This window comes from Aethina tumida, chromosome 6 (genome assembly GCF_024364675.1).
Source record: "Aethina tumida isolate Nest 87 chromosome 6, icAetTumi1.1, whole genome shotgun sequence".
Lineage (NCBI taxonomy): Eukaryota > Metazoa > Arthropoda > Insecta > Coleoptera > Nitidulidae > Aethina > Aethina tumida.
Window position 1 is genome coordinate 13,187,310 of NC_065440.1, and position 26,043 is coordinate 13,213,352.

Sequence of the window (26,043 nt, forward strand, 5' to 3'; positions counted from 1 at the left end):
TAATAAAAACAATGGAAAAAGAAAATGGATTTATATCAAAGACTAAAGAAGAATAATCCAGACCAAAATAGAATATTAAGGTGACAATAATAGACAAGAAAAAATTATGGACTGAAAAAAGATAAAGAAAAGCAAGGAGGGAAAGAAGAAAATGATATTAGGCCTGTTACTAATATTAAGCCAGAAGAAGATAATATTAAAAAAGCACAGAGCCAAAAAAATTAGACTGAGTCTAATACTATAATATTAAACAAAGAAAATGAAGAAAGAATAATGGAAACAGGAAACAGATTTGCAGATTTTCAAGAACAATTATATTGTTATTATGGGTTTCAACGAAGGCTGAAAGAAAGTACCAAAACAAAATTAACAAATGATATTGATAGATGACAGGAGATGGTAGAAGAAATAAAGAAACCAATAGAAGTTTCTCCATTTTCCTTGTTTCCAATCTTTTCTTGTATATTATTATCATATTTAACATTTGACTTTATTTACAGTTGTTCTTTGTTAGTATTCACTGTAAATTTATTTTTTTTCCTTTGTTGTTTTCAGCATTTGATAGTTTAACATTAGATCCAGTTTCATGTTTTCCTTCTCTATTATCTTCAATTGTTTTCTTTGATTCTTCCTCAATCTTTTGTTCAGCATTTGATGGAAATCCTAAATTGTCAGTTAGTATCTTGTTCCGTTTACTATCATCATTTTTAAATATTTAATATATGTTTTAGTTAGTTCTTCTTCAGTATTCGATGCAATACCATTTTTATTCACTGTTTTTCTTTGTATTTTCCAAATTCTTCCCTTGTTTATTATTATCATTGTTTCGACAATTACTTTTTGAGCACAATATTCATCTTCCCCACAACGAAATCAATAGACAACAGCGGGGCTGCGGCTCGTTATCGGTTTCGGGGGACGGGAAACAACTTGCGTAAGTGGTGACACTTGCAGCAACGACATTGCCAGACATTATCCGGGGCCAGTATTTTACACAATTAATAGTTTCACATGCAGACGAGCGAGTGTGGCACGCGGGTGCGGTTTCGATTCAATCCTCCGCAAAGCCCCTTCACCCCCGACCACGGGGGATGGTTGAGCTAATAAAATATCCGGCGTCGGTAAACTATTCCGATGCGGAAGTTTCGGCCGAAAGTTCGGCCTGTTGTTTTAATTGCGGGTTAGACGACCGCCGAAAGAACTCTCCACTTGGCTGTCGGTTTTTTTTCGCAAAGGGGAAGCGTTTAATAAATGCCGCGACGCCGTGAAAAATAAACAGGCAAAAAGTGGAACTTTATAATTTAGGAAGTTCGCCGACCGGCTACTTGACCGTCGGCCCCCCTCGTTGAACGGGGATATGGATAACATATGTTCCGGGGAACTTTATAATTAAGGAGCCGGACTATCGGGAAAGAAAGCCTCAAGTTTTCCCAACTTTCCGGGGGATGGTTGTGGTGTTTTCTTTTTTTTCTTCGGTTCGCAGACAATGGCATAAATCAATTTCGGACTTGTGTTCCGCCATCCACTTTCGGGAAACATGAAAACTGTTTCTTGTAATTAATTTTATAGGGTGGAAACTGCACCTTGTCCTCTTTGTGTGTGTTGGGCTAATAGAACTTGTTTGGTATTAACAAAATAGTCGTCAGAAAACGGTTTGAATCAAACTGGGAATGGACGGACGACATTTAAAATCAACTGGAGTATAAAAGTGGGAGGAAAAAACTTCTGAAGGGCTCTTTAAATTTTTTACGAGTAATGAGTGGTTTTGTCTTTCAGTAGAATTACCCCTTTTCGTCCTGTTTTTTAAACGTAATATTCCTTTTTCCACAATTGGCTGATACTGTGTGTACATCAAACTTCCATGTGCAATATGATCCTCTTAATTTTAATAATACTGATGGACCTGAAGATACTTTCACTCTGTAGATTTGTATGGAATATTGGATAATAAAAATAAATTTAAATCTCATAGAAGATAATAATAAACAAGAGGAAATAGTAAAAGAAACAAAGAAACGAAAAGAAGATAATAGAGAAAAACTGAAACCACCACAACATCAATCAATCAAACTAGGATAATAAGTAAGTTCAATAATAACTGCATTTGTCAGTTCTCTATCAATTTTTCTTTCTTTGTATCTTCCACCATCTCCTTCAATATTCCATGCAATCATATTTTTACATACTTTCTTCTCCATTTTTCTTATGTGATATGTTCTCTATTTATTTCTTTTTAGTTTCTTTATTTCTTCCTCAATCTTGTCTTGACTATATTTTATTTTCGTCTGGTTTATTTTTCTAGAGTGTTTGCTGTAAATCCATTTTTTTTCACTATTCCTTTTTCATTTTCCTGGTTTAGTTTCAGTTTTCTCTGTCTTTTCTTGTTCCACATCATCTTCATTATTTTCTTCTCTTGTCAATTATGTTATTCTTCAGTATTCCATGCAAATCCATTTCTTTTGTTTCTTCTCCAGTTTTTTGGTTTAATAATTTAGTATTTAGACCAAGTTCCTTTTTTTTATATACTCTATTTAAGATAATATTTTAGTTTCTTTGTTTCTTTTACAATATTCTCTTGTTCAAGATTAACAATTTACTTATTTTGTTCTAAATTGTTTTTCTTCAGCATTTGCTGTTTCCATTGTTTTTCCTACATTTTCATTGTTTAATATTATAGTTTTAGATTCAGTTTCATTTTTTCTTTCATTGTTAGTTCTATATTATCTTCTTTTGGTTTCATTGTTTCTTCCACTATCTTCTCCTGCCTAATATTATTTTTTAATATATAATTTTGTTTAGTTATGTTCTTTTTCAGTATTCCATGCAAATTCATTTTTATTTTTGTTTCTTCTTCAGTTTTCTGGTTTAATATTATAGTATTAAACCTAGGTCCTTTTTCTTCTTTTCCTACGTGCTCTCTATTATCTTATTTTAGTTTCTTTGTTTCTTCCTTAATCTAGTCTTGTTCATAATTATCATCTTATCATTTTATTTTGTTCTGAATTGTTTTTCTTCTTTCCATTATTTCTTCTACATTTTCCTGATTTAATATTATAGTATTAGATTCAGTTTCATTTTTTCTTTCTTTGTTTGTTCTATATTATCTTCTTTTGGTTTCATTGTTTCTTCCACCATCTTCTCCTGCCTACTATTATTTTTTAATATATAATTTTGTTTAGTTATGTTCTTTTTTAGTATTCTTTTTCAGTTTTCTGGTTCAATATTTTAGTATTAAACCCAGATCCTTTTTCTTCTTTTCCTACGTGCTCTCTATTATCTTATTTTAGTTTCTTTGTTTCTTCCATAATCTACTCTTGTTCATAATTATCATCTTATCATTTTATTTTGTTCTGAATTGTTTTTTTTCAGCATCTCCTCTTTCCATTATTTCTTCTACATTTTCCAGCTTTAATATTATAGTATTAGATTCAGTTTCATTTTTTCTTTCTTCATTTGTTCTATATTATCTTCTTTTGGTTTCATTGTTTCTTCCACCATCTTCTCCAACCTATTATTATTTTTTAATATATAATTTTGTTTAGTTATGTTCTTTTTTAGTATTCCATGCAAATTCATTTTTATTTTTGTTTCTTCTTCAGTTTCTGGTTTAATATTTTAGTATAGACCCAGATCCTTCTTCTTCTTTCCCTACATGCTCTTTATTGTTTTATTTTAGTTTTTTTGCTTCTTCCTCATAATTATAATCATATTATTTTATATTGTTCTCAATTGTATTTCTTCAGTATTTGCTTTTTTCATTGTTTCTTCTTGATTTTCCTGGTTTAATATTATAGTATTAGATTCAGTTTCATTTTTTCTTTCTTTTTCATATTATCTTCTTTTGGTTTCATTGTTTCTTCCACCATCTTATCTTGCTTATTATCATTTTTTTGTTTCTTCTCCAGTTTTCTGGTTTAATATTTTAGTATTAGTGCCAGTTCCTTTTTCTTCTTTTTCTACATGCTCTCTATTATCTTATTTTACATTCTTTGTTATTTCCACAATCTTCTTTGGTCATAATTATCTTCTTATCATTTTATTTTGTTTTGAATTCAACATTTGCTGCATCCATTGTTTCTTTTAAATTGTCCTGGTTTAATATTATAGTATTGGATTCAGTTTTATTTTTCCTTTTTGTATTGTTCTGTATGATCTTGTCAGAATACAAGAAGATCTACCAAACTCTACAGTATTGAACATGATATGAACAAGACTGCACCTGTAAAACTTTAGAGTAGCCAGACTAGTTATGAAGACATAAATATTATCTTTAAAAAATATTATTAACAGGGTGAAAAGGGGTAATTTTACTACCTCCCAAGTGGGTTCTAATGAAACATCCAAAACATAAAACCACCCAATGAATTCATTACTCGCAAAAGGTTTAAAGGGCCCTTCAGACGATCCGTAGCGTGCATATTAACTTTTAACCTCGTAAACTGATTATATTGAATAGGAGACTGCCGGAAAAAAAACGTCGTCAAACCGCCGAAAATTAATTAATTAGTTTTAGTTGTGGCGCTCTTGACGAGTCTGTTGACGTGCGTTCAGATACTGGCGGAATGGTAAATGTTGTTTGTGCATGTGTTTTGACTTGATTAAATCTCGCTCAGATGAATTTTTAAACGTGCGGCTTTGTGCCTGAAACGAAACTCTGCCCCGTTTTCCTGAAGTTTGCACAATAATTTTAATTATCTTAAGTGGAATATTCCAGAAATCCCTGTTGCTTAATTTATTTGCCACGTTATACACTGATTTGTTTTTTGCGTTTTATTTTTGTTGGTGCAAAAGTACAGTTGTTTCAAATTGGAAACTTATTCGTGTGTGTCGTTAATTATTGTAATTGTTTAAATGTCTTCGTTTTTTAGAAAGCAATCGGATGATGACTCCAGCAGCTCCGACAGCTGGCTCATGGTGTCGGAGCTAGGGACGGAAACTCCCATTTACCACTACAACACGTCTGTTCCCAGCATGTTTCCGGATTTTGATGAAGAAGAAAACAAAGAGGACGATGACGAAGAAAGTCCGGAAGCTGAATCGGAGGAGCATTCAAAAAAGTTGCCTCCGGGAGATAAAACAAAGCTAAAAAAACAAAACGGACAAACACAGTCCGAAGGACAGACGGAAGACGCTGAAGACACATCCAAGAAAAACGGAAAGGAAACCCAAAACTCGAAGCAACAATAACAATTTTGTTGCACATTGTAACCAATATTCCCCACGTTTTGTTCGTTACTGTTCCAAATTTTTTTCATATCCGTCAGTTGTCTTCAACGCATCGCAGATGACACAGTACCAGTAGCTGAAGGACCCACTAAAACTGAAGACGACTCAGACGACGACTTTCACCACGGTACCACTTTATCCCAACTCAATTAATTGGGTCCATTCAACATGATGATAATAAAAGAACCTGAACAAGGAGCTGAAGCACCTCCACCACCCAACATGAACTGGTGCGGGGCCATTCCCGAGGAGGACGAGTGCTTCGTGTGCCGAAAGTATTTGATGGGCATCTGCGATAAGTGCGAACGTGCAACCCAACAGGAGAAGAAGTTATGCAAGGCGATTAGAGAAAATTGTGGACATATTCTCCATAACCATTGCATGCAAAGAAGGCTCTATTACTGCCCCATTTGTGCCATCAAATGGCAATTCTTCCAATATGTCAATTAAGGTCAATGTGAAATTTTGTAGATATTTTAATCTCTATGTTAGTTCAATTTTTGTGTATTTTAACAATTGTATTTATACAATATTTATGTGTTATATTGATGATTTTATTCAATAAAGGTAACATGACGGACATCAATTGTTTGCTTCCAACCCTCCAAAGACAGAACCAAAGAGTTTAGTTAAATTTATTTATAAATACGTGACCTTCACTGGAATTTTAACCAAAAGTACACTCCTGGACAAATTTCCAAAATCTTTTGTGATAATTATATTTCCCACACTTTTGTCCATATCTATAAACCATTTTTTTTCTGGTCCAGCCAATATACTGAATCAAAGTGCAACTCGCCACGTCGACAATTTTGTCATAAACCTTCACCCAGTTCAAGTGTTCAGTTGTGTGCGTCTCTATAAACTTTGTGAAAATGTCAAATGCTAACAAGGCCAACCCCAACGGTGCAAACCCCGAGGAAGCCAATGAAGAGGTAAATCAAAGCACGAATTCGTTTTATGTCACCTTTAATGTGGTGTGTGTTTCAGGAAGTAATGGTCGATGATATGGTGGTCGTGCCCCGCCGAGTTGTTTACGAGGATCCCGTCGGGTACTACAATCCGAATATACCAGATATCGAGGCCTACATATTGGACGCAATGAACGATCCCTTTGTACCTCCGTACCCGCAGGGCACCGTCTACTGGGGGGAATCTGAAGGACACCAGTCAGTTCCCGAAATGTTTCCCAGCACCAATCACGACGAAGTGAAACCGATTGATAAACCTGGTAAGTTTATTTTTGCAATGAGTACCAAGTACTAATATAATTGGCGACTGTAGTAACTCTTTGGTTTTAGGGACGACTTCTTCTGATAACGCAAAATTTGCTGAAGACATGGAAGGGTACGATTCTGATCATTTTAACAGTGATGACAACTCCATGGAGGGCTACTTGGAAAGACAAAATCAAACCACATCAAGCAATATGGCGGCGACCCAACAGCAAGATGGTGTCAAAGTAGACGATTCGAAGAAGCAGGAAAATGACAATCAAAAATCCGAAGCACCTTCCACTTCTCTGGATGGCCAAGGACAATCAACCCAAAGAAAGGAAGAACAAACAGCCAAAGAACAAACTGCATCGATACCAAAATCTGAAAATGAAAATAATAAACTAGAGAAGAAAGTGGAAGAAACAAGAAAGCCCGAAGAAGATAGTAGAGAACAACCAGAGGCTAATATTCAATCAACAAACCAAGAAAAGGTAGAACGAATAACAGAGAAAGAAAATGTATCTACATCCAATAAAGAAGAAGAAGAAAAAGATATTAAAAATGATAAAGAAGAGAAAAAATCAACAGGAGACAAGACTGTATCTGTATCCAACAAAGAAGAAAAAGATATTAAAAATGATGTATCTACATCCAATAAAGAAGAAGAAGAAGAAGAAAAAGCTATTAAAAGTGATAATACGAAAGAAGAAAAAGAATCAAAAGAAGACAAGTCTGGATCTGTATCCAATAAAGAAGAACAAGATAATAAAAGTGATAATAAGAAAGAAGGAAAAGAATCAAAAGAAGACAAGACTGAACAGTCAAAACAGGAAAACGGAGGAGAAACTGCTATCATTGAAGAAGAACAAACTACAACTAAATCAGACATTATAAAACAAGAAGAAACAAAAGAACCAAAAGCATCTGAAGAGATTGGAACTGGGTCCAACATCAAACAGGAACAAACCGAAACGAAACCAGAAACAGAAAAAGAAAATGGAGAAGAAATAAAGGACAATGGAGCTTCGCCTTCTAAATCAGAGCAAGAAAGAAGTAGAGAAATCAAGGAGAAAATACTTAAAACAGTTGAAGAAGCCAACCTGGATCTTTTCCAAGGACAGCAAGCCAATCCAAATGGTGAAAACCTCCACCCGAACACTCCAAACGCATCAGTGCTGAACTTAAGGCGAACTAGATCACACTTGGAAAATTTTGGGGTACCACCATACCGAGTAAACACGTACCCACTACCACTGGTACAAACGGACTCCGCCAGTTTGTTTGGACCAGTACCACCGTTGTGCGCCATCTGTGAGTACATGTTGGACGAGATCTGCGTCTACTGTCGCCAACCCCAAAACTACCCACGACATTGTCCGGTCGCTCTCAGCACCTGCGACCACTTCATTCACTACCACTGCACCAACGGAATGGCCAAATGTCCCATTGAGAGGAGCGATTGGATTTTGAAAAACTTGTACAACCTGAGCAACCAGAAGAACAAGAACGAGAACTTGGTTAACATTGAGGAAGTGGCGGCGGCATTGCCCAAAGAACAATCTGAAGCGGCGCCCAATGGCAGCGAACCTTGTCGTGGAAGCCCGTTGATGAGATGCCTCTTTCAAGAGAAGAAACCACTCAAGGAAGGTGAGGTGGACCTCAGCAAGCCGATGAAAAGGGGACCTTTTGTGACGGTGGAACCCGGGACAGTGAGACAGCCACAAACTGAAGCGGAGAAGAAGCTGTACGAATGGCTGGGACCGGCTGGTCAGGTGGCAGCTTTTGACTTTTTGTTCAAAAATCCGAATAGAGCGGCAGATGCTACACCTTCTACTTCTTCGACACGTTCAGGCGTGGAGAACGATGCACCAAAAATCTCCGGCATTGTCAAGAAAATGGTCAGCACTTACGAGTCTACCAAAAGCAACGGCAAAGTGGAGTCACCGAAGAGTAACGGCAAAATGGAGTCACCGAAGAGTAACGGCAAAATGGAGTCACCGAAGAATAACGGCAAATTGGAGTCACCGAAGAGTAACGGCAAAGTGGAGTTACCTAAAACTAATGGTAAAGCTGAGCCCACCAATAATAAAGAGAAAGCTGGGCCCAGCAATGGTACCGACAAAGCTGAGTCCTGCACAACTAAGAAGGTTGAATCCACCCAAATCAACGACAGCATTGAGCCCATTGGAAGTAACGACACCAGCAAAGCTGCCAAAAACAAGGACAAGATCAGAATGCCCTACACCAACAAAGATGGTCCAGAATGCATGGTCTGTTGTCTCTCCCTTGACGACAACTGTCTGTTGTGCGTCAAAACAGGCCGCCAGACTAGAAACCCAGAATGCCTTAGGGCTGGAAGCAACGAAAACATCCCAGTTCACAAACACTGCATCGATTATTACATGGCAAAATCCAAGGAGTCCAACAAACATCCATACAAGATAGACAAGCTGGGATCAAAAGAAGCCGTCATCGACAGAAGACGCTCCAAATCTCCAGAGGACGATTTGTCGAAGGAAAACATCAAACACCCATCGAAACAAAACCCCAAGAACGACAACTGTACGAACGGCTCGAAACAACAAATCACCACTGTTCCCGCTTCTCCAAAGAGAAAGTCCAAATCACCGAAGAAACAGCAGATCGACGAGCAGAAGGAGAACGTGTCTCCACGTCGCCTCGCCTTGGAGAAGAAGGAACTGTGCGACATTTGCACCAAGAAGCTGAAGGACATTTGTCAGAAATGCAGGCGCAGGGGCATCCACGAGGCCAACAGGGACTGTCCGGTCGCGGTGGGTGAATGCAAGCACGCTTTCCACTTGCACTGCGTGGACGCCTGGACCAGGTTCTTCGAGCGTTGCCCTCACGAACAGGAGGCCATCAGGATGGCGATGATGGATGTTCAACTTTAATTAATGTTTGTTTCAGGTTTGAAGACTGTAATTTAATTATTTGTAATTGTAATTTTGTGTCATTTTTAATCGTTTTTAATGTATTTGATTTTTTTTTAAATAATTTTAATAGTTTTCCAATGTTTTTGACTGTAATTTTTAATGTTTTGTAATTACTATTTTATGTAATTTTCTAATTATTAATAAAACAAGTTTTTACAATATGCAAATGTGTTTTATTTTTAAAAATCACTACCACAAATCTAATATATTATTTTAGATAAGTAAAAAACTATTTTTTAAAATTTCAGATATAAATGGCAATTAATGATTCAAAATTAATTGTAAAACTTCAGTAATATTTGTGATTATTACACCGATATGATTATAATTTTGTAAGACATATTTTAAGTAATTTAAATCATAAATGCCAAAAATACTTAAATTATTATAAAATTCAGGTTTTTAAAGTAAGTTGACTATTTTATGGAATTCTAAAATTTTTAGTGTTGACATAATTTAGGTAAATTTTTAATTACTATGCATTATTTCATTTTTCTAAAAATGCTCAGAGAGAATTTGAATTCAAATTTTTATATGTATGACTATATTTTGTTAATTTGGAACCATAATGTTTTTGAATGAACTTCAAATTAAATTTTACCTTTAATAATGCCATGACAGATATTTAAATTATAAAGTGAAATATTTAATTTAGATACACAACAAAAATAATTTAGACTAAATGAAATAAAAAACAATATACATTTACTAATTAAGAGTTTATTGTGACAAAGTCAATGTTTTTAATAATAAAATTTTTAGATTTTAATATTTTTACAAGTATGGTATTTTTTAATTTTGATAAAAATACGTGGTTCATCATAATCAACATATATTTGAGGAATTTTTACAATAAAATAAAAAAATATATATTATTAAATGAAACTCCTTGACAAATATTTAATTTATGAATATTAAATTTAGTCACACCACTAAAATAATTCAATCTATAAGAAATAAAACACTAAGTACATTATTTAATTAAAATTATATTATGACAATTATAATAATAGTTTTTTAATGTACAATGCAATTTAATTACTTAAACTGCCGTGAAAATCCATTAATTTCACAAATAGTGGGAAAGGAATCTCCGAGAAAATCATGTTGTTAACACTTTGTGTTTATACCTGTTCATTCGGGAGGTAAGAAAACTGTATCCCTTCGCTTCTTTTCTTAACAAGTAAACAACATACACAAAAGCTTCTGTTCGGGCTTGTACATAATTACGGTTAAGTCATATACCTGTTATTCAAAATATCAACTTTTTCTAAATACGTCTGTTATATACAAAGGTATACAAGCGATAGACTAATGTGAGGTGAAGTGACCTCATTGTTCAATACGCAGAAATATTTAGAAAACATTAAATCTTGTAGATTTTTTAACTAAATTTAACAATATTTTAAAGTAGCAATCTACAGAACTTTATTTTTCAAATTTACTTATGTTTAATATATAAATTATATTATAAAATTCAGAATTTTAAATTACAAGTTAACTACTTTTTTAAAAGAAATTATTAAATTTAATGATATAATTAAATCTAAAACAAATAAAAGAGAAATTTCTAATCAACTTATTGATCAGTATATAATCTTTTAATATTTATTAATGACAAAAATTGGTAAATTCTTTTTGTTTTTAAGTAATATAATGTGCAAGATTTAAAATTATTAAAAAATATAAATATTTAATATTTATTAACCCTTCAATTTTATTTATGTTATGTTTAAATTATAAATGTCAGAAGTATTTGAATTCAGATTTTTAATATAATTGACAAAATTCTTGTGTTGACATAATTTAAGGAAATTTTTCAGTAGTATACATTATTTAACTTTTTTAAAAATAAGAGCCTCAAGATCATGTTTGTTTACTGATTTTTAATATATGTATATTTATACAATATTATAATATTTTACCCATTCGAGACAATAATATTTTAATGATTTTCAAATTAAATTTTACTTTCAACAATTCCATGATAAATATTTAATTTAAACACACAATGAAAATAATTTAATCTAAATAAAATAAAGGGCGAAATATATTTATTAATTAAAAGTTTATTGTGGCAAGTCAATACGTTTTTAATAATAAAATTAATAATGCAACAGACAGTTTTTAATATTTATCCTGAAAATTATCATACTTAAAATCTTTTAAAAATTAAATATTGCCTTTAATATTAAACAAAGCATTATTTAAAGGAAACTCACAATTCCACGATAAATATTTAAATTAAAACAATTAAATCTAAAAGAAATAAAAAACAAAATACATTTTTCATCAAAATTTTATTATGGCAACCCTAATAATTATTAATGGTTTATTAAAATCCACCGGACATTTAATTATTTAGATTTCAGTGGGAAAAATCCAATCCACTCATAAAAACTGTCAAATAATGCGAAACTAAACGCTGAGAAAAACAAAGAAAATGTCAACAGTTTGTTGAGGTTATATATATCCTCGGCCATTCGATAATAAAACGGTAACTCCTTTTTCTTCTTCTCAAATAAACAACGTTCACAAAGTTGTTCGGGGATGCACATAATTACGGCTACAAACGGGTAACTATTATACAAAAATTAATCAAAATACTGACCAGTTTTTCACAGACACCTCCATTATAAACACAAATCGTCGCCAAAAAGTGGGGGTAAAGTGCACATTGTTGGTTGCCTACGTTGTCACATTTATTTTGTCATGCAACTTATTCATTTGTATACTTGGTAAAAACAAAAAGTATTGAACAATTTTGTTATAATTACATTACAGCAATGGAGAGTAACATAATTAATTTTATTTATTTCAAAATTTAGTATGATATTTAACATGATAAACAACACACAAAGTTGGCAACGTCGCAATTCAAATTTGACATTGTTTACATGCTGTCATTTACAACGTGTGTGCGTCTGTTTAAAATCTTTTTTAATTTTCTCGTTATTGTTGTTATTATTGCATAAAAATGGGTGACAGGCATAAATGTTGTTGCCGCTTTTGTTTAACATCTCTTAAGATTATTTGTCAGACGTAAGTACATTAATATTATCACTAGTTTAATAATTTATTAGTTATGAATATTGATTTATATATAAATAGGTTATTTTATTAAATTATATGTATTATTCTAGATTTTCTAATAATGCCATACACGCGTCTGCTTGTAGTTTGGGAGTAAACTTTTATACCAATAACAGTTTTGTTTTTTCAAAACATTTTGAACTGGATTAATTAGGAAATTGCCAAAAATAGTTTGGACACGATATTCCTCACAAAGGGAGCCCGAACACTCAGTAAAAAATGTTGCAGAAAAGAGACAGGATGAAAATATCTTAACTAAATTACATTGTGAATGAATTAATGAAGATAGCATTGATTGTGGAGTAATATTATTGGTATAGTAATTTTTATTTCTACTGTTACTATTAGACAAAAAACAAGGTGCAAGGGCTTGTACAAATTGAATGAATTTTTAAAAATCAATTTAATTATGTTAAAAAATAGATGGTGTTTCACTGAAAATAACTAAATTATTGATGTTTTAGAATGCACAAAATTCAACATACATAACGAACACCCTGTATAAAATTTGGGAGTACTAATAATGGCTCTTTATAGGATCATCCTTTGTTAAAGTGTATGCCACAAATGAACTTTCCAGCAACAAAATTGGTGGTTTTACAGACAATTTAGTTAGACCATCAATTTGTCAAAAATTTTGGAAAAAAATTAATAACTCCAAAACTATTGGGTTTAAATATATGATATGGTATAACCATTTTATTTGCAATTACATATAGAATTTAAAAATCCAAAAATATACAGGGTGTTTCCATTGAAAATAATAAAGTTGATGTCAACGAAATTTTGTTCAAAATAAATTAGAAAAGTAGTTGAAGTATAATTATTATAAAAATAACTAATCAATACCTTTTGCCGTTCTCCATGAACTAATATATGAGCTATGTGTTTCAGAAACATACATGATACCGTTGTACTAAATAAGGCCATTGCATCCTTAAAAAAGAAAAAAAGGACATGACTGTACTACACTTATGATCATAGGATGTTATACTTACTGCCACAACTTCAAATACAACCTCTTTTTAAATGAAAAAGCAGGATATAATACTAAAATTGAGATAATTCAGTTATTATTTTTAGTTATGTGTTTGGTTCAACAAATAAATATATTTTGCAATTATTGTATATTACAAAATAAATTAATATATAATAATAAATGTAAATTATTCATATTACACATTGATTATAGTTGCTATAATTTATAATTTATTATTAATAAATTATCTTAAACATTTACAATAAGATGTAAGGTTGTAAACACATAATTATAAACTATGAGTCTTTTGAAGTGGTTAATTTGAATTTTCCAGATTAAATAGGTTTAAAAATATTTCCAATATGTTTTATTTTCATCAGCAACATTATTTGAATATTTACTGTCAATATTTTAAATTTATTTAACAAACAAAAATATACAACATTCCATTTTCTGTAAAATTTCTAAATAATCATTTTGTGTATTTGGATACATTTTATTCCGTTCATTCTTAATTTCTCTGTTGTTTAGTAACGTAAAATGCCTCAAAAGAAGATATTGGAAATATTTTTAAACCTTATAATCTAGACAATTCAAATTATCCACTTCAAAAGACACGTAGTATATCTGGTTTTTCGTTGGTGTTATATACAGGTTGTGACAACCTTTAAATATACAGTCTGTAATGACGAAAACAACCATTTGACTTGTAACAATTGAAAAACAGCCTTAACTGCAGCATAACTGCCAGGTCGACGTTTAATTAAACAGGAAACTGAAAATTATGTGCAGTTGAACTCGACCGTGGTCTTTGTTGTGCCATGCAATAAGCCCCTTAGTGCTTCTTATCTGGGGGTGGGCATTGTACACCCACCCCCAGCCACCGAACTACAACTATGTGCAAGAGGATGTGAATGGTTTTAAAACGGAGTAATTCATACTCAGTTAAATCCGCATGGAAGACATGCCTAATGGACGGCCATAAAGTGGGCGAGGTTGCATGTGTACCCTCGTTTGAGCGTCGGTTTCACACAGTAATTTTATTGACACATTCACGGACCGACCGTCGGCATTTTATTAAATTACGTGCGCCGTCAAAGCACAATTGACATGAACGTCGACTTTAACCCTCCACCATCTTCCCTTTCATCCGCAGCAGGGTCCGTTCCCCCATTAGGCATATTTAAAAGTCCCATAAGAGATCATAACAACGTCTGTCTGCCTTTGTCGTCGTATCAACGACGGTTTATTTGGGCACCGTGCTCTCACACACATACACACAATGCGACGTCGAAACCCCCCGGAGCTAATGCTGGGTTAAAGGCGACATCTTTGATAAAACTCCCCGAAGACACGTCCCGAGTTAATGCGACCTGTCTTATCGCCGTTGTTTATCACATCCACGTTGTTTCCAGTTTTACGAGCCAGACAACTCAAATTAGTTTATTGGAGGCGGACGCAGGCCCGTAAGAATCACTTAGGCCACCAGCAGGAACTATTGGCGGAGATCATTATAAGAAGAAACCTGAACAAATAATACCTACAACATATTTTATTTTTAGCCTATAAATTTTTGATGAATTTCTTTCTCGTGAAGAATATAAATAGATGGCCAAATAAGGGTGGTATAGGTCATATCTTAGGAAGCACTAATTTAATAAATATGGAAAAATATATCTTGAATTTTTTAAAGCAATCAAAATATTTGAAGATTTGACAATAATAGAAAATGGGCAATGTAGATGAAGTGTATATACAGGGTGATTTACTTAAGTTTTAGAAGAACTAATATTTATAGTTATAACTTACCATTTTTATCTATATACAAACAATTTATTTGAAAATTTTGAAAAAATACTAAATTTTATGGAGTGGTCAAAAAATATTTTTAAATTTGCCAATAAAATAATAACTGGGAAAGATGATGATGAAAATGAAGAAAGTATATTAATTTATTAAAAAATATATATTTTCTTATATATCAAAGTCAAGTCAAAGTTGTGAAGTGAACAACTATTGTTTAGTCTGTTATTTTGGAGCTAATAATTAATCACGTAAATTTTGTAATTTGACTGATTTTATTTTAGTTTTGAAGTCAATATAAAACTTTATGTTGGTAACATTTATACAGTCAACTTATTTAGTACTTTAACAAGTAAATTTGAACGTGCATCATAGTAAAATGTCAATATTATAAAAAAAAGTTTAAGAATAAGATTTAGCTTAGTTTATGTATCTGTTCAAAGTCGAAAAATACATAGGTTATTCCATTGTTTGTTAGTTTAAAGCTAAGTAAATTTTATAATTTGACTAGTTTTATTGATAATTGAGTTTTGATTTCAACATAAAATTACTAGTTATGTTTAAACAATAAATTTAGTTTCCATGTTTAATCACAACATCAAAGTAAAACATGTTACAAATATTTTAACCTTGTTTAAATATTTTTACTTTGTTGTATTATAATGTAATATCTATAGTTATACTGTTTTAAACAACAAATTTTGATATCAATAAAATTAAATATTAAAATATACAGCTTTAATTTATTTTCTATTTTGAATTTTTATATACTATTTTTACATATATACAATGAATTTTAATTAAAGTACCTTTGCTAATGAAACAAAATTTGTACCTTTTATTTAGGAAAACTTTTCAGTATATAATAATATAAAATGTGAAAATATTAATAATTTTATACATTAATTACAAATTTACACATTTATAAATTTAGAAATAAATAGGATTTTTAAAGTAGTATATTGTGGATAGTAAAATAATCTTTTTAAAATCAACAACTAAACGTGAACTACAAGTATCTTGCCTGTAGCTATATGTTTAACTAACTTTTTAACGAATGGATTAAACAGAAAAGTTTAGGTTGTCAACAAGGTATTTTTAATATAATTTTCAAGCAGCTGACTGCTACTAGACTACAAAAGAACATTTTCTAAACATTTTCAAGGTCACAGGACGTCCGCCATTTATGCTACACTGCGCATCCACCATTTATAGTTAACGCATGCGCATTCGCCACTCCACTTAACTTGCGCATGTGCCAAACTTTTTCAATGTTTTTACACACGGTAATGATACATTACAAGCCAAACAAAAACCGTCGCAGTTAGATAGTGTGAGGACGTCCCTGCAATATTAAACGGTGTATTAAGCAGTAATTAAAGGAAAACAAAGCGTGTCCCTTAATATCGATCGCCGTCTTAATGCATCCAGTGCTCTCACCTGCGTTCCCGACTTTGTGCATTTTAAATTCGTCCCGGATCGTTGGCGGAGTGCAAGATCCAGTTACCTAGGCACTAATGACAACGTCCCGACGCCGAGGCCTACATCGACGATGTCAATTTGCGATAGCGTCTAAGCGACGCTGATATGATCCCGGCAGAGGCGAGTGCCACTTATTTTCTTGTTCCCTACCCCCGGTTCCCGTAATTTGTTTCCCTGGGACAATTTGATTTTGGTGGGGTAGGCGGGGGGTGGGAGCGAGCGGTTGGAGTGGCTGCGTAGACTATTTTCGCGGGCGGATCCACCACCGCCTGGGACCTTAACGAGGTTTTCTCCACTCGAAATCACACGCAATCTGATACTCAGATATTGCCACTGATACACTATTCCTCGTTCTGTTGGGGGGATTTAAATGTTTTTTGACGGTAAAAACGTAAAGGGGTTGATGTGTGTGTGCACAATGTTTGTAATGGCGGGCTTGAATAATGTATTTTGACTCGTAAAATTTTTCCGCCAAAGTTTTACGACATACTGAACTATACGCCAGTAAAATATCTAATCATGGAACACAACAAACTCCATTATAACCCACCCCGAGCCATACGTTCGGGCGGACGGGATACGACCGCAATACCCACCCCGGAAACGGTGAAGACGTCGACGACGTCGTACTTAATTGCGAAAAAAAGTTTGTTGACATCAGCCACCGTGAAATGTAAGTCTCCCCGGAGATGCGGAGAAGTAAAAACTACCCCGGCCGTCCCTAATTAGTCGACGTTATCCGGGACCCCGGCTTGATACTAATGAAGTGCCCGCAACACAAAGTCGCCGCGACGGGGCTCAAGGAATTTTATTTCGGCACGATTTCGACGGCAGTTGCACGGGCCGGGTGCGGGTGGTGTTTTTCGATGTCCCAATTACTGGAACACGGACGCACGGAATAATCGGAAATCGGAAACCTGCCTTCATTAGCGAATCCTGCGTTTACGACCTTTGTTTCATTAGTGGGCCGTAATTATTCCCGGTTCTGATTATCTTTTTGATAATTTCCCGCAAACGAACTGGTATTGATTCGTGTTTTATTTTTTTTTTCTTTACGGTCGGAGCACCCCGAATGTTGATTCGTCGGATTCAAACTTGTATTAAACCATTTGGCATACTGGAGCTGAAATGGCGTATTTTAGTGTATAACTAATCTCTTACTACTTCTTCATCATCCCTTTTCCAATAACTTTCTCATTGGCAAATTTTAATATACAAATATACATTTTTTTTATTTTATAAAGGTATTTTTAATAAATTAATACTTCTTTCAGTTACTATTTTATTGGCAAAATTAAAAATATTTTATAGATCTCTATGAAATTTTACAATTTTTTTCGAAGATTCAAATAGATTGTTGTACATTGACAAATAAATTATAAAAAACCAAAGGAGTTGGTGAAAGTTTCATCTTATTATCTTCATTGTTATCGAAATTATACACAAAAATATGAAAAATATATACTTTTCTGTCAGTCATGTGATCAAAATATTACTGATGGGTAATGTAAATCTGGCACAAAATTTTTGTATGCTATGAAAGGTTGGATAAAGAAACTATATATTTTTTATAAATTAATATTTCTTCTTCATGCACATTTTCTTACTTTCCCAGTTCCTATTTTATTGGCAAAATTAAAAATATTATCTTGATTACTTTATGAAGTTTTACAATTTTTTTCGAAGATTCAAATAGATTGTTGTATATTTTTGTACATTGACACATAAATTATAAAAAACCAAAGAAGTTGGTAAAAGTTTCATCTTAATATCTCCATTGTTACCGAAATTATTAACAAAAATATGAAAAACATATACTTTTCTGTCAGTCATGTGATCAAAATATTACTGATGGCTAATGTAAATCTGGCACAAAATTTTTGTATGTTATGGAAGGTTGGATAAAGAAACTATATATTTTTTATAAATTAATATTTCTTCTTCATGCACATTTTCTTACTTTCCCAGTTCCTATTTTATTGGCAAAATTAAAAATATTATCTTGATTACTTTATGAAGTTTTACAATTTTTTTCGAAGATTGAAATAGATTTTTGTATATTTTTGTACATTGACACATAAATTATAAAAAACCAAAGAAGTTGGTAAAAGTTTCATCTTAATATCTTCATTGTTACCGAAATTATAAACAAAAATATGAAAAACATATACTTTTCTGTCAGTCATGTGATCAAAATATTATTACTGATGGCTAATGTAAATCTGGCACAAAATTTTTGTATGTTATGGAAGATTGGGTAAAGAAACTATATATTTTTTATAAATTAATATTTCTTCTTCATGTACATTATCTTACTTTCCAAGTTCCTATTTTATTGGCAATATTAAAAATATTTTCTTGACCACTCTATGAAATTTTACAATTTTTTTCAATTTTTCAAATAGATTGTTGTATATTTTTGTACATAGACAAATAAATTATAAAAAACTAAAGAAGTTGGTGAAAGCTTCATCTTAATATCTCCATTGTTACCGAAATTATAAATAAAAATATGAAAAACATATACTTTTCTGTCAGTCATGTGATCAAAATATTATTACTGATGGCTAATGTAAATCTGGCACAAAATTTTTGTATGTTATGAAAGGTTGGGTAAAGAAACTATATATTTTTTATAAATTAATATTTCTTCTTCATGCACATTTTCTTACTTTCCCAGTTCCTATTTTATTGGCAAAATTAAAAATATTATCTTGATTACTTTATGAAGTTTTACAATTTTTTTCGAAGATTGAAATAGATTTTTGTATATTTTTGTACATTGACACATAAATTATAAAAAACTAAAGAAGTTGGTGAAAGGTTCATCTTAATATCTCCATTGTTACCGAAATTATAAACAAAAATATGAAAAACATATACTTTTCTGTCAGTCATGTGATCAAAATATTATTACTGATGGCTAATGTAAATCTGGCACAAAATTTTTGTAAGTTATGGAAGGTTGGGTAAAGAAACTATATATTTTTTATAAATTAATATTTCTCATCTTACTTTCTCAGTTACTATTTTAACATTTTTTTGAGATACACACTAAAGTTTTAATTTAAATTAACTTCTACATTAACTCAATTAATTAACTGTGTGAAGGAAATTTTATTCATTTCAAAACTTGATCAATAAAATCAGTCAAAGTATAAAATTAACTCGATTAATTGTGAGCATCAAACCGAAAGGAAATGCGACAAACTTGATTTAAAATTTTATGTTTCGTCGATATATAAAACAAATATGTGGTTTTTGCTGCTCAACAAATGGGATAGCAGAAGATTTAGTTGAGGCAACGTCACATATGAAGAAAATGATTAATAAGGCCCAAAATATTAGTTTTATATCTGAACTTGTACTTGATTTGTAACCCTCCATTTTTCACTTGTGTAAGTTAAAAATTGGTCGTGATCATTTTAGCTACAAACTGTAAAAACACTTATTTATGTGTAAACACAAAATTACACCCAACTGTGATTAATATTCCCGCCCCTTCATTGCCAATCGTTAATACCAACACAAAACGCCATAAACGGTGGGTAATTGAAAGCGATACACAAAACAGATAGTCGGATGTTGTTGCTGAAGTCAACAAATGCGGCAAACAGTACAATTTAATTGGGGCAACGTCGCAGAAGCGCGGAAAATAATTAATTAGCCGGCATTAGGCAGTTAATCAAAGGCACCGACTTTCCGCATGCGAATTCCCAATCAATTAGTACGAAAACGGCGAATCCACGAAGCCACCTTGCGAGACGTGCGACTGCATGTTCGCAGTTATAATAGTCCTTAATTAGTCACCCTCCACCGATATAATATATCCTGATTGTCAACTGTGAATTGGGGAAAACGTCCCGAATCAAAATTGATTTCGGTGCCGTGTCAGATGCGTTTGAAATATAGTTGTTTTAGCTGCCAGTGCCTCCGGAATTATTTAAAATTCGCAGGGTTAATCTGGGATGGGGCTCGTTATGTAGCAGTTACGTTTTCCGGAGACCGTGATGGAAATATAAAGTGAAATTCGTTTGTGAACCACTTCGGACGACTTTACGCTTTAATTCAATTACAAAATGGATTTTCCACGGACTGTTTGTCCAACCCCTTGAAAAATACACTGCGTTTTTTCGTTTAAATTGTTTCGAAAAATATATAATTAATTTAATTATCCCCCGTTAATTGCACGATTGTTCGTCGAAACCCAATTAAAACGCCAAAAAAATCATCTTGATCATGACCAAACGGATGGAATTGTTCGATTTAATCATCCCCCCATTTACAAAACAATTCCAATTACACGGCCATTATAGTTAATTAGAATTTTATTTTGACTTCCGCATAATTAACGTCTATCAGCGACACTATTTATTTGTTCGGCCACACCGACCTTTTAATCGGCCGCAGAACGGCCGAAAAAACGTCCCCCTCCCCGATCGTCTGACCGGAAACTCATTAAAAGCCATAACCATTTATGGGCGATGGCAAATGAAAAATATACGGCGTCGCGGAGGGCAGGCAAAAAGCACAATCAATAAAAAAGTTTAGACGTGCTAAGTTGGCCCGCTCTTGAATAAAACTGAGGTCATAAAATACGGAAAGGAGGGAAGTCGTCCAAATAAAAGTGTCCGTTCTTATTTATTTGTGGAGTGTGCGAAAAGTTCTTTTTTTTTCACTTCGGGTCGAAGACAAAAGTTTTCGTAACAGAAATCAATGTCGATGGTTAATTCTTTGATGTTCGTGAGGGTTTGTTGTTAATCGTTAAGGGATATTAGTACATTCAATACTCTCCACTTCAACTTTTGTCGAACCAAATTGGAGTTACAGAGTTTTATGTTTTTTTTTAATGTTTAATACATTACCACAACTTTATTTTATGAGCCACAGTGAAAAGATCGTAATAAAATATATGGTGAAAATTAACAATAAAACCTTTTAAAAATGTCATTGGGAGTCATCATTCTGTACTTGGTGCGCATTCACCATTTTTTAAATAGTAATAAAAATTGGTTTCTTTATTGTATATGTACAGTGTGACAAATAGCTGATGTAAAACACCTAAATAATTTTAGAAAAATTTAGAAGAATGGACAAAGAAAACTATTTCTTTTGGTATTAAGTTTATCGACTTCTGTTGAGTTAGAGAGGATTATATTTTTGAATATTTAATACCACAATTTTATTTTGGTATTTTGGAATTTTCACAGAATAAAACTTTGGGCGCATTCACCATTTTTATAATAATAATAATAAGAATTAATTTCTTTATTGTATATATACAATGTGACAAATAGTTCATGTAAAGCATCTACATAATTTTATAAAAATTTAGAAGAATGGGCAAAGAAAACTGTTTTTTTTTTTTGGTATTAAGTTTGTCGACTTCTCTTGAGCCAAATTGAAATTAGACAGGATTATATTTTTGAATATTTAATACATCACCACAATTTTATTTTAAAAACCACAGTGAAAATATCTATAAAATATAAGGCGAATTTTCACAGATAAAACCCTTAAAAAATATAATTGGTTGTCTTTCTGTAGTTATTACTCTGTACTTTGTGCGCATTCACCATTTTTATAATAATAATAAGAATTAATTTCTTTATTGTTTATATACAATGTGACAAATAGCTTATATAAAGCATCTACATAATTTTATAAAAATTTAGAAGAATGTGCAAAGAAAACTGTTTTTTTTTTGGTATTAAGTTTGTCGACTTCTTTTGAGCCAAATTGAAGTTAGAGAGGATTATATCTTTGAATATTTAACACATCACCACAATTTTATTTTGAGAACCACAGTGAAAAGATCTATAAAATATAAGGCAAATTTTCACAGATAAAACCCTTAAAAATATAATTGGTTGTCTTTCTGTAGTTATTACTCTGTACTTTGGGCGCATTCACCATTTTTATAATAATAATAAGAATTAATTTCTTTATTGTTTATATACAATGTGACAAATAGCTTATATAAAGCATCTACATAATTTTATAAAAATTTAGAAGAATGTGCAAAGAAAACTGTTTTTTTTTTGGTATTAAGTTTGTCGACTTCTTTTGAGCCAAATTGAAGTTAGAGAGGATTATATCTTTGAATATTTAACACATCACCACAATTTTATTTTGAGAACCACAGTGAAAAGATCTATAAAATATAAGGCAAATTTTCACAGATAAAACCCTTAAAAATATAATTGGTTGTCTTTCTGTAGTTATTACTCTGTACTTTGGGCGCATTCACCATTTTTATAATAGTAATAAGAATTAATTTCTTTATTGTTTATATACAATGTGACAAATAGCTCATGTAAAGCATCTACATAATTTTATAAAAATTTAGAAAAGTGGGCCAAGAAAAGTGTTTTTTTTTTTTGGTATTAAGTTTGTCGACTTCTTTTGAGCCAAATTGAAGTTAGAGAGGATTATATCTTTGAATATTTAACACATCACCACAATTTTATTTTGAGAACCACAGTGAAAATATCTATAAAATATAAGGCGAATTTTCACAGAATAAAACCCCTCAAGAATGTAATCGGTTGTCTTTCTGTAGCCATCACTCTGTACTTTGGGCGCATTCACCATTTTTATAATAATAATAAGAATTAATTTCTTTATTGTTTATATACAATGTGACAAATAGCTTATGTAAAGCATCTACATAATTTTATAAAAATTTAGAAGAATGTGCAAAGAAAACTGTTTTTTTTTGGTATTAAGTTTGTCGACTTCTTTTGAGCCAAATTGAAGTTAGAGAGGATTATATATTTGAATATTTAATACATCACCACAATTTTATTTTAAAAACCACAGTGAAAATATCTATAAAATATAAGACGAACTTTCACAGAATAAAATCCTTCAAAAATGTAATTGATTGTCTTTCTGAAGTCATCACTCTGTACTTTGTGCGCATTCACCATTTTTATAATAATAATATGAATTAATTTCTTTATTGTTTATATACAATGTGACAAATAGCTCATGTAAAGCATCTACATAATTTTATAAAAATTTAGAAGAGTGGGCCAAGAAAAGTGGTTTTTTTTTTGGTATTAAGTTTGTCGACTTCTTTTGAGCCAAATTGAAGTTAGAGAGGATTATATCTTTGAATATTTAATACATCACCACAATTTTATTTTAAAAACCACAGTTAAAATATCTATAAAATATAAGACGAACTTTCACAGAATAAAATCCTTCAAAAATGTAATTGACTGTCTTTCTGAAGTCATCACTCTGTACTTTGTGCGCATTCACCATTGTTATAATAATAATAAGAATTAATTTCTTTATTGTTTATATACAATGTGACAAATAGCTCATGTAAAGCATCTACATAATTTTATAAAAATTTAGAAGAGTGGGCCAAGAAAAGTGGTTTTTTTTGGTATTAAGATTGTCGACTTCTCTTGAGCCAAATTGAAATTAGACAGGATTATATTTTTGAATATTTAATACATCACCACAATTTTATTCTAAAAACCACAGTGAAAATATCTATAAAATATAAGGCGAATTTTCACAGATAAAACCCTTAAAAAATATAATTGGTTGTCTTTCTGTAGTTATTACTCTGTACTTTGTGCGCATTCACCATTTTTATAATAATAATAATAAGAATTAATTTCTTTATTGTTTATATACAATGTGACAAATAGCTTATGTAAAGCATTTACATAATTTTGTAATAATTTAGAAGAATGGGCAAAGGTATTAAGTTTGTCGACTTCTTTTGGGCCAAATTGAAGTTAGAGAGGATTATATCTTTGAATATTTAATACATTTTATTTTAAAAACCACAGTGAAAATATCTATAAAATATAAGACGAACTTTCACAGAATAAAATCCTTCAAAAATGTAATTGATTGTCTTTCTGAAGTCATCACTCTGTACTTGGTGCACATTCACCATTTTTATAAAAGCGATAAAAATTTATTTCTTTAGTGTATGTACAGTGTACGACAAATAACTCATGTAAAGCACCTAAAGAATTTTAGAAAAATTTAGGAGAATGGGCAAAGAAAATAGTTTATTTTAGTATTAACTTTGTCGACTTATGTTGAACCAAATTGGAGTTTTATATTTTACAACGTTTTACATTATTTTAAGAGCCACAATAAAAGAAAAATAATAAACATATGACAAAGGTACACAGAATAAAAATGCAATTGTGTATTTTCTGTCGTCATAAATTCGTATTTGTGCACATTCCCCCTTAATTTTAAATAACTAATTCTTCATTTAAAAAAATCTAAATTAAATTCTAACTAATGTCCAACTTTGGAAACGTTTCAGTGTTCCGGACGTTTAATTGAATAAGTGGCGTTTTGTTGAAAAATGTTTAAAATTAGTGTAAAACGCCAGTTTAAGAGACCGACAAATTGTTTGGGTTTGAGTTTTTTCTTTCTCCGACGCAAGGTCTTAATTGAAAAACGTTATAATTGCCACTCGTCCCGGAGCACAATCCCGGAGAACTTGAAAGAGCTAAAAAACACTAACGCAATATCAAATAAGCTGCGCGAATAATAAATTACTACTCCGGACCGTTTTACAGCAATCGTAAACATAAAATTTTCTTTTATGCATTAATAAAACGGAGCGTTTCGTCGGCCCTCGTTCCGTTGGTGGGGTGGGACGTCGCACCTATTCTAATTAAAACAGCCGAGACTTCTTAAAAGGTATTATCACGACGAGTTACCGTTTTCGGTTACATCTATGACCGGAATAAATGAGGTGTAAGTAACGCCCGAAAGCGTCGCGGAATTCCTCCGACTCGCCCGGGTAATTGCCGGGGTAGTTTTTTAAATTCACAGTTAACGTGAATCTATGGGGGGACTCCCCGGAGTTTATGGACTGTTATTTCGGGGCCGAAATTATAACTGGAATTATTGTCGGGTAACTGCCGAACGGGGAGACCTTAAATCAACCCGACCCCTCGAAACGAATCGAAATTTAATCTTACAATTATTTCGTTACCGTTCGCAACGAAATTCTTCAAACTATTATCAATGTTGGTTGCTCGCCGGATGGACCAATTAAAACTTGCAATATTAAGTTAATGCTACGTCTGTAATTACGAAGTTCATAACCGGGTCCTGAAATTGCATCTAAATTAGGGGTGGTTTTATTTTCAATGATTGGACACTAAAGCAGTGTAACAAGACGCGAACGTAAACTTATTAAGTTTATTATCCCATAAACTCCGGTCCGAAAAAAAACGAAAATAAAACAATTCGTTAATAAAGAGCCGCTGCTTTAAAACAGTTTACTGCCACC

At 32.0% G+C, this 26,043-nt stretch overlaps 2 protein-coding genes and 1 long non-coding RNA gene across 8 annotated transcripts in view; 2 read left to right on the forward strand and 1 right to left on the reverse strand.

Moving 5' to 3' along the window:
- Positions 1 to 26,043, reverse strand: part of LOC109605368 (TWiK family of potassium channels protein 7-like) — a 234,727-nt gene that overhangs the window by 64,852 nt on the left and 143,832 nt on the right. The window lies entirely within an intron of this gene.
- On the forward strand, positions 6,005 to 9,558 carry LOC109605860 (uncharacterized). Of its 2 annotated transcripts, XM_020022459.2 has the most exons (3): positions 6,005 to 6,161; positions 6,217 to 6,457; positions 6,528 to 9,558. In XM_020022459.2, the coding sequence occupies exons 1-3, from the start codon at positions 6,102 to 6,104 to the stop codon at positions 9,353 to 9,355; spliced, it is 3,129 nt and encodes a 1,042-aa protein (XP_019878018.2). In that variant the 5' UTR covers positions 6,005 to 6,101; the 3' UTR covers positions 9,356 to 9,558. The 2 variants fall into 2 exon arrangements, with proteins under 2 accessions (XP_019878018.2, XP_019878021.2); XM_020022462.2 differs by lacking the exon at positions 6,005 to 6,161 and having other exon boundaries at positions 6,318 to 6,457; positions 6,511 to 9,558.
- Positions 12,259 to 13,668, forward strand: LOC109605859 (uncharacterized). Of its 2 annotated transcripts, XR_002192015.2 has the most exons (3): positions 12,259 to 12,439; positions 12,541 to 12,804; positions 13,385 to 13,668. It is a non-coding gene; the product is annotated as an uncharacterized LOC109605859 (long non-coding RNA). The 2 variants fall into 2 exon arrangements; XR_007548251.1 differs by having other exon boundaries at positions 12,541 to 13,668.

Coding starts and splice junctions, on each gene's coding strand:
- LOC109605860 (XM_020022459.2), top strand. CDS start 6,102: ATGTCAAATGCTAACAAGGCCAACCCCAACGGTGCAAACCCCGAGGAA. Junction 6,162..6,216: donor CCGAGGAAGCCAATGAAGAG/GTAAATCAAAGC, acceptor TGTGTGTTTCAG/GAAGTAATGGTCGATGATAT. Junction 6,458..6,527: donor GAAACCGATTGATAAACCTG/GTAAGTTTATTT, acceptor CTTTGGTTTTAG/GGACGACTTCTTCTGATAAC.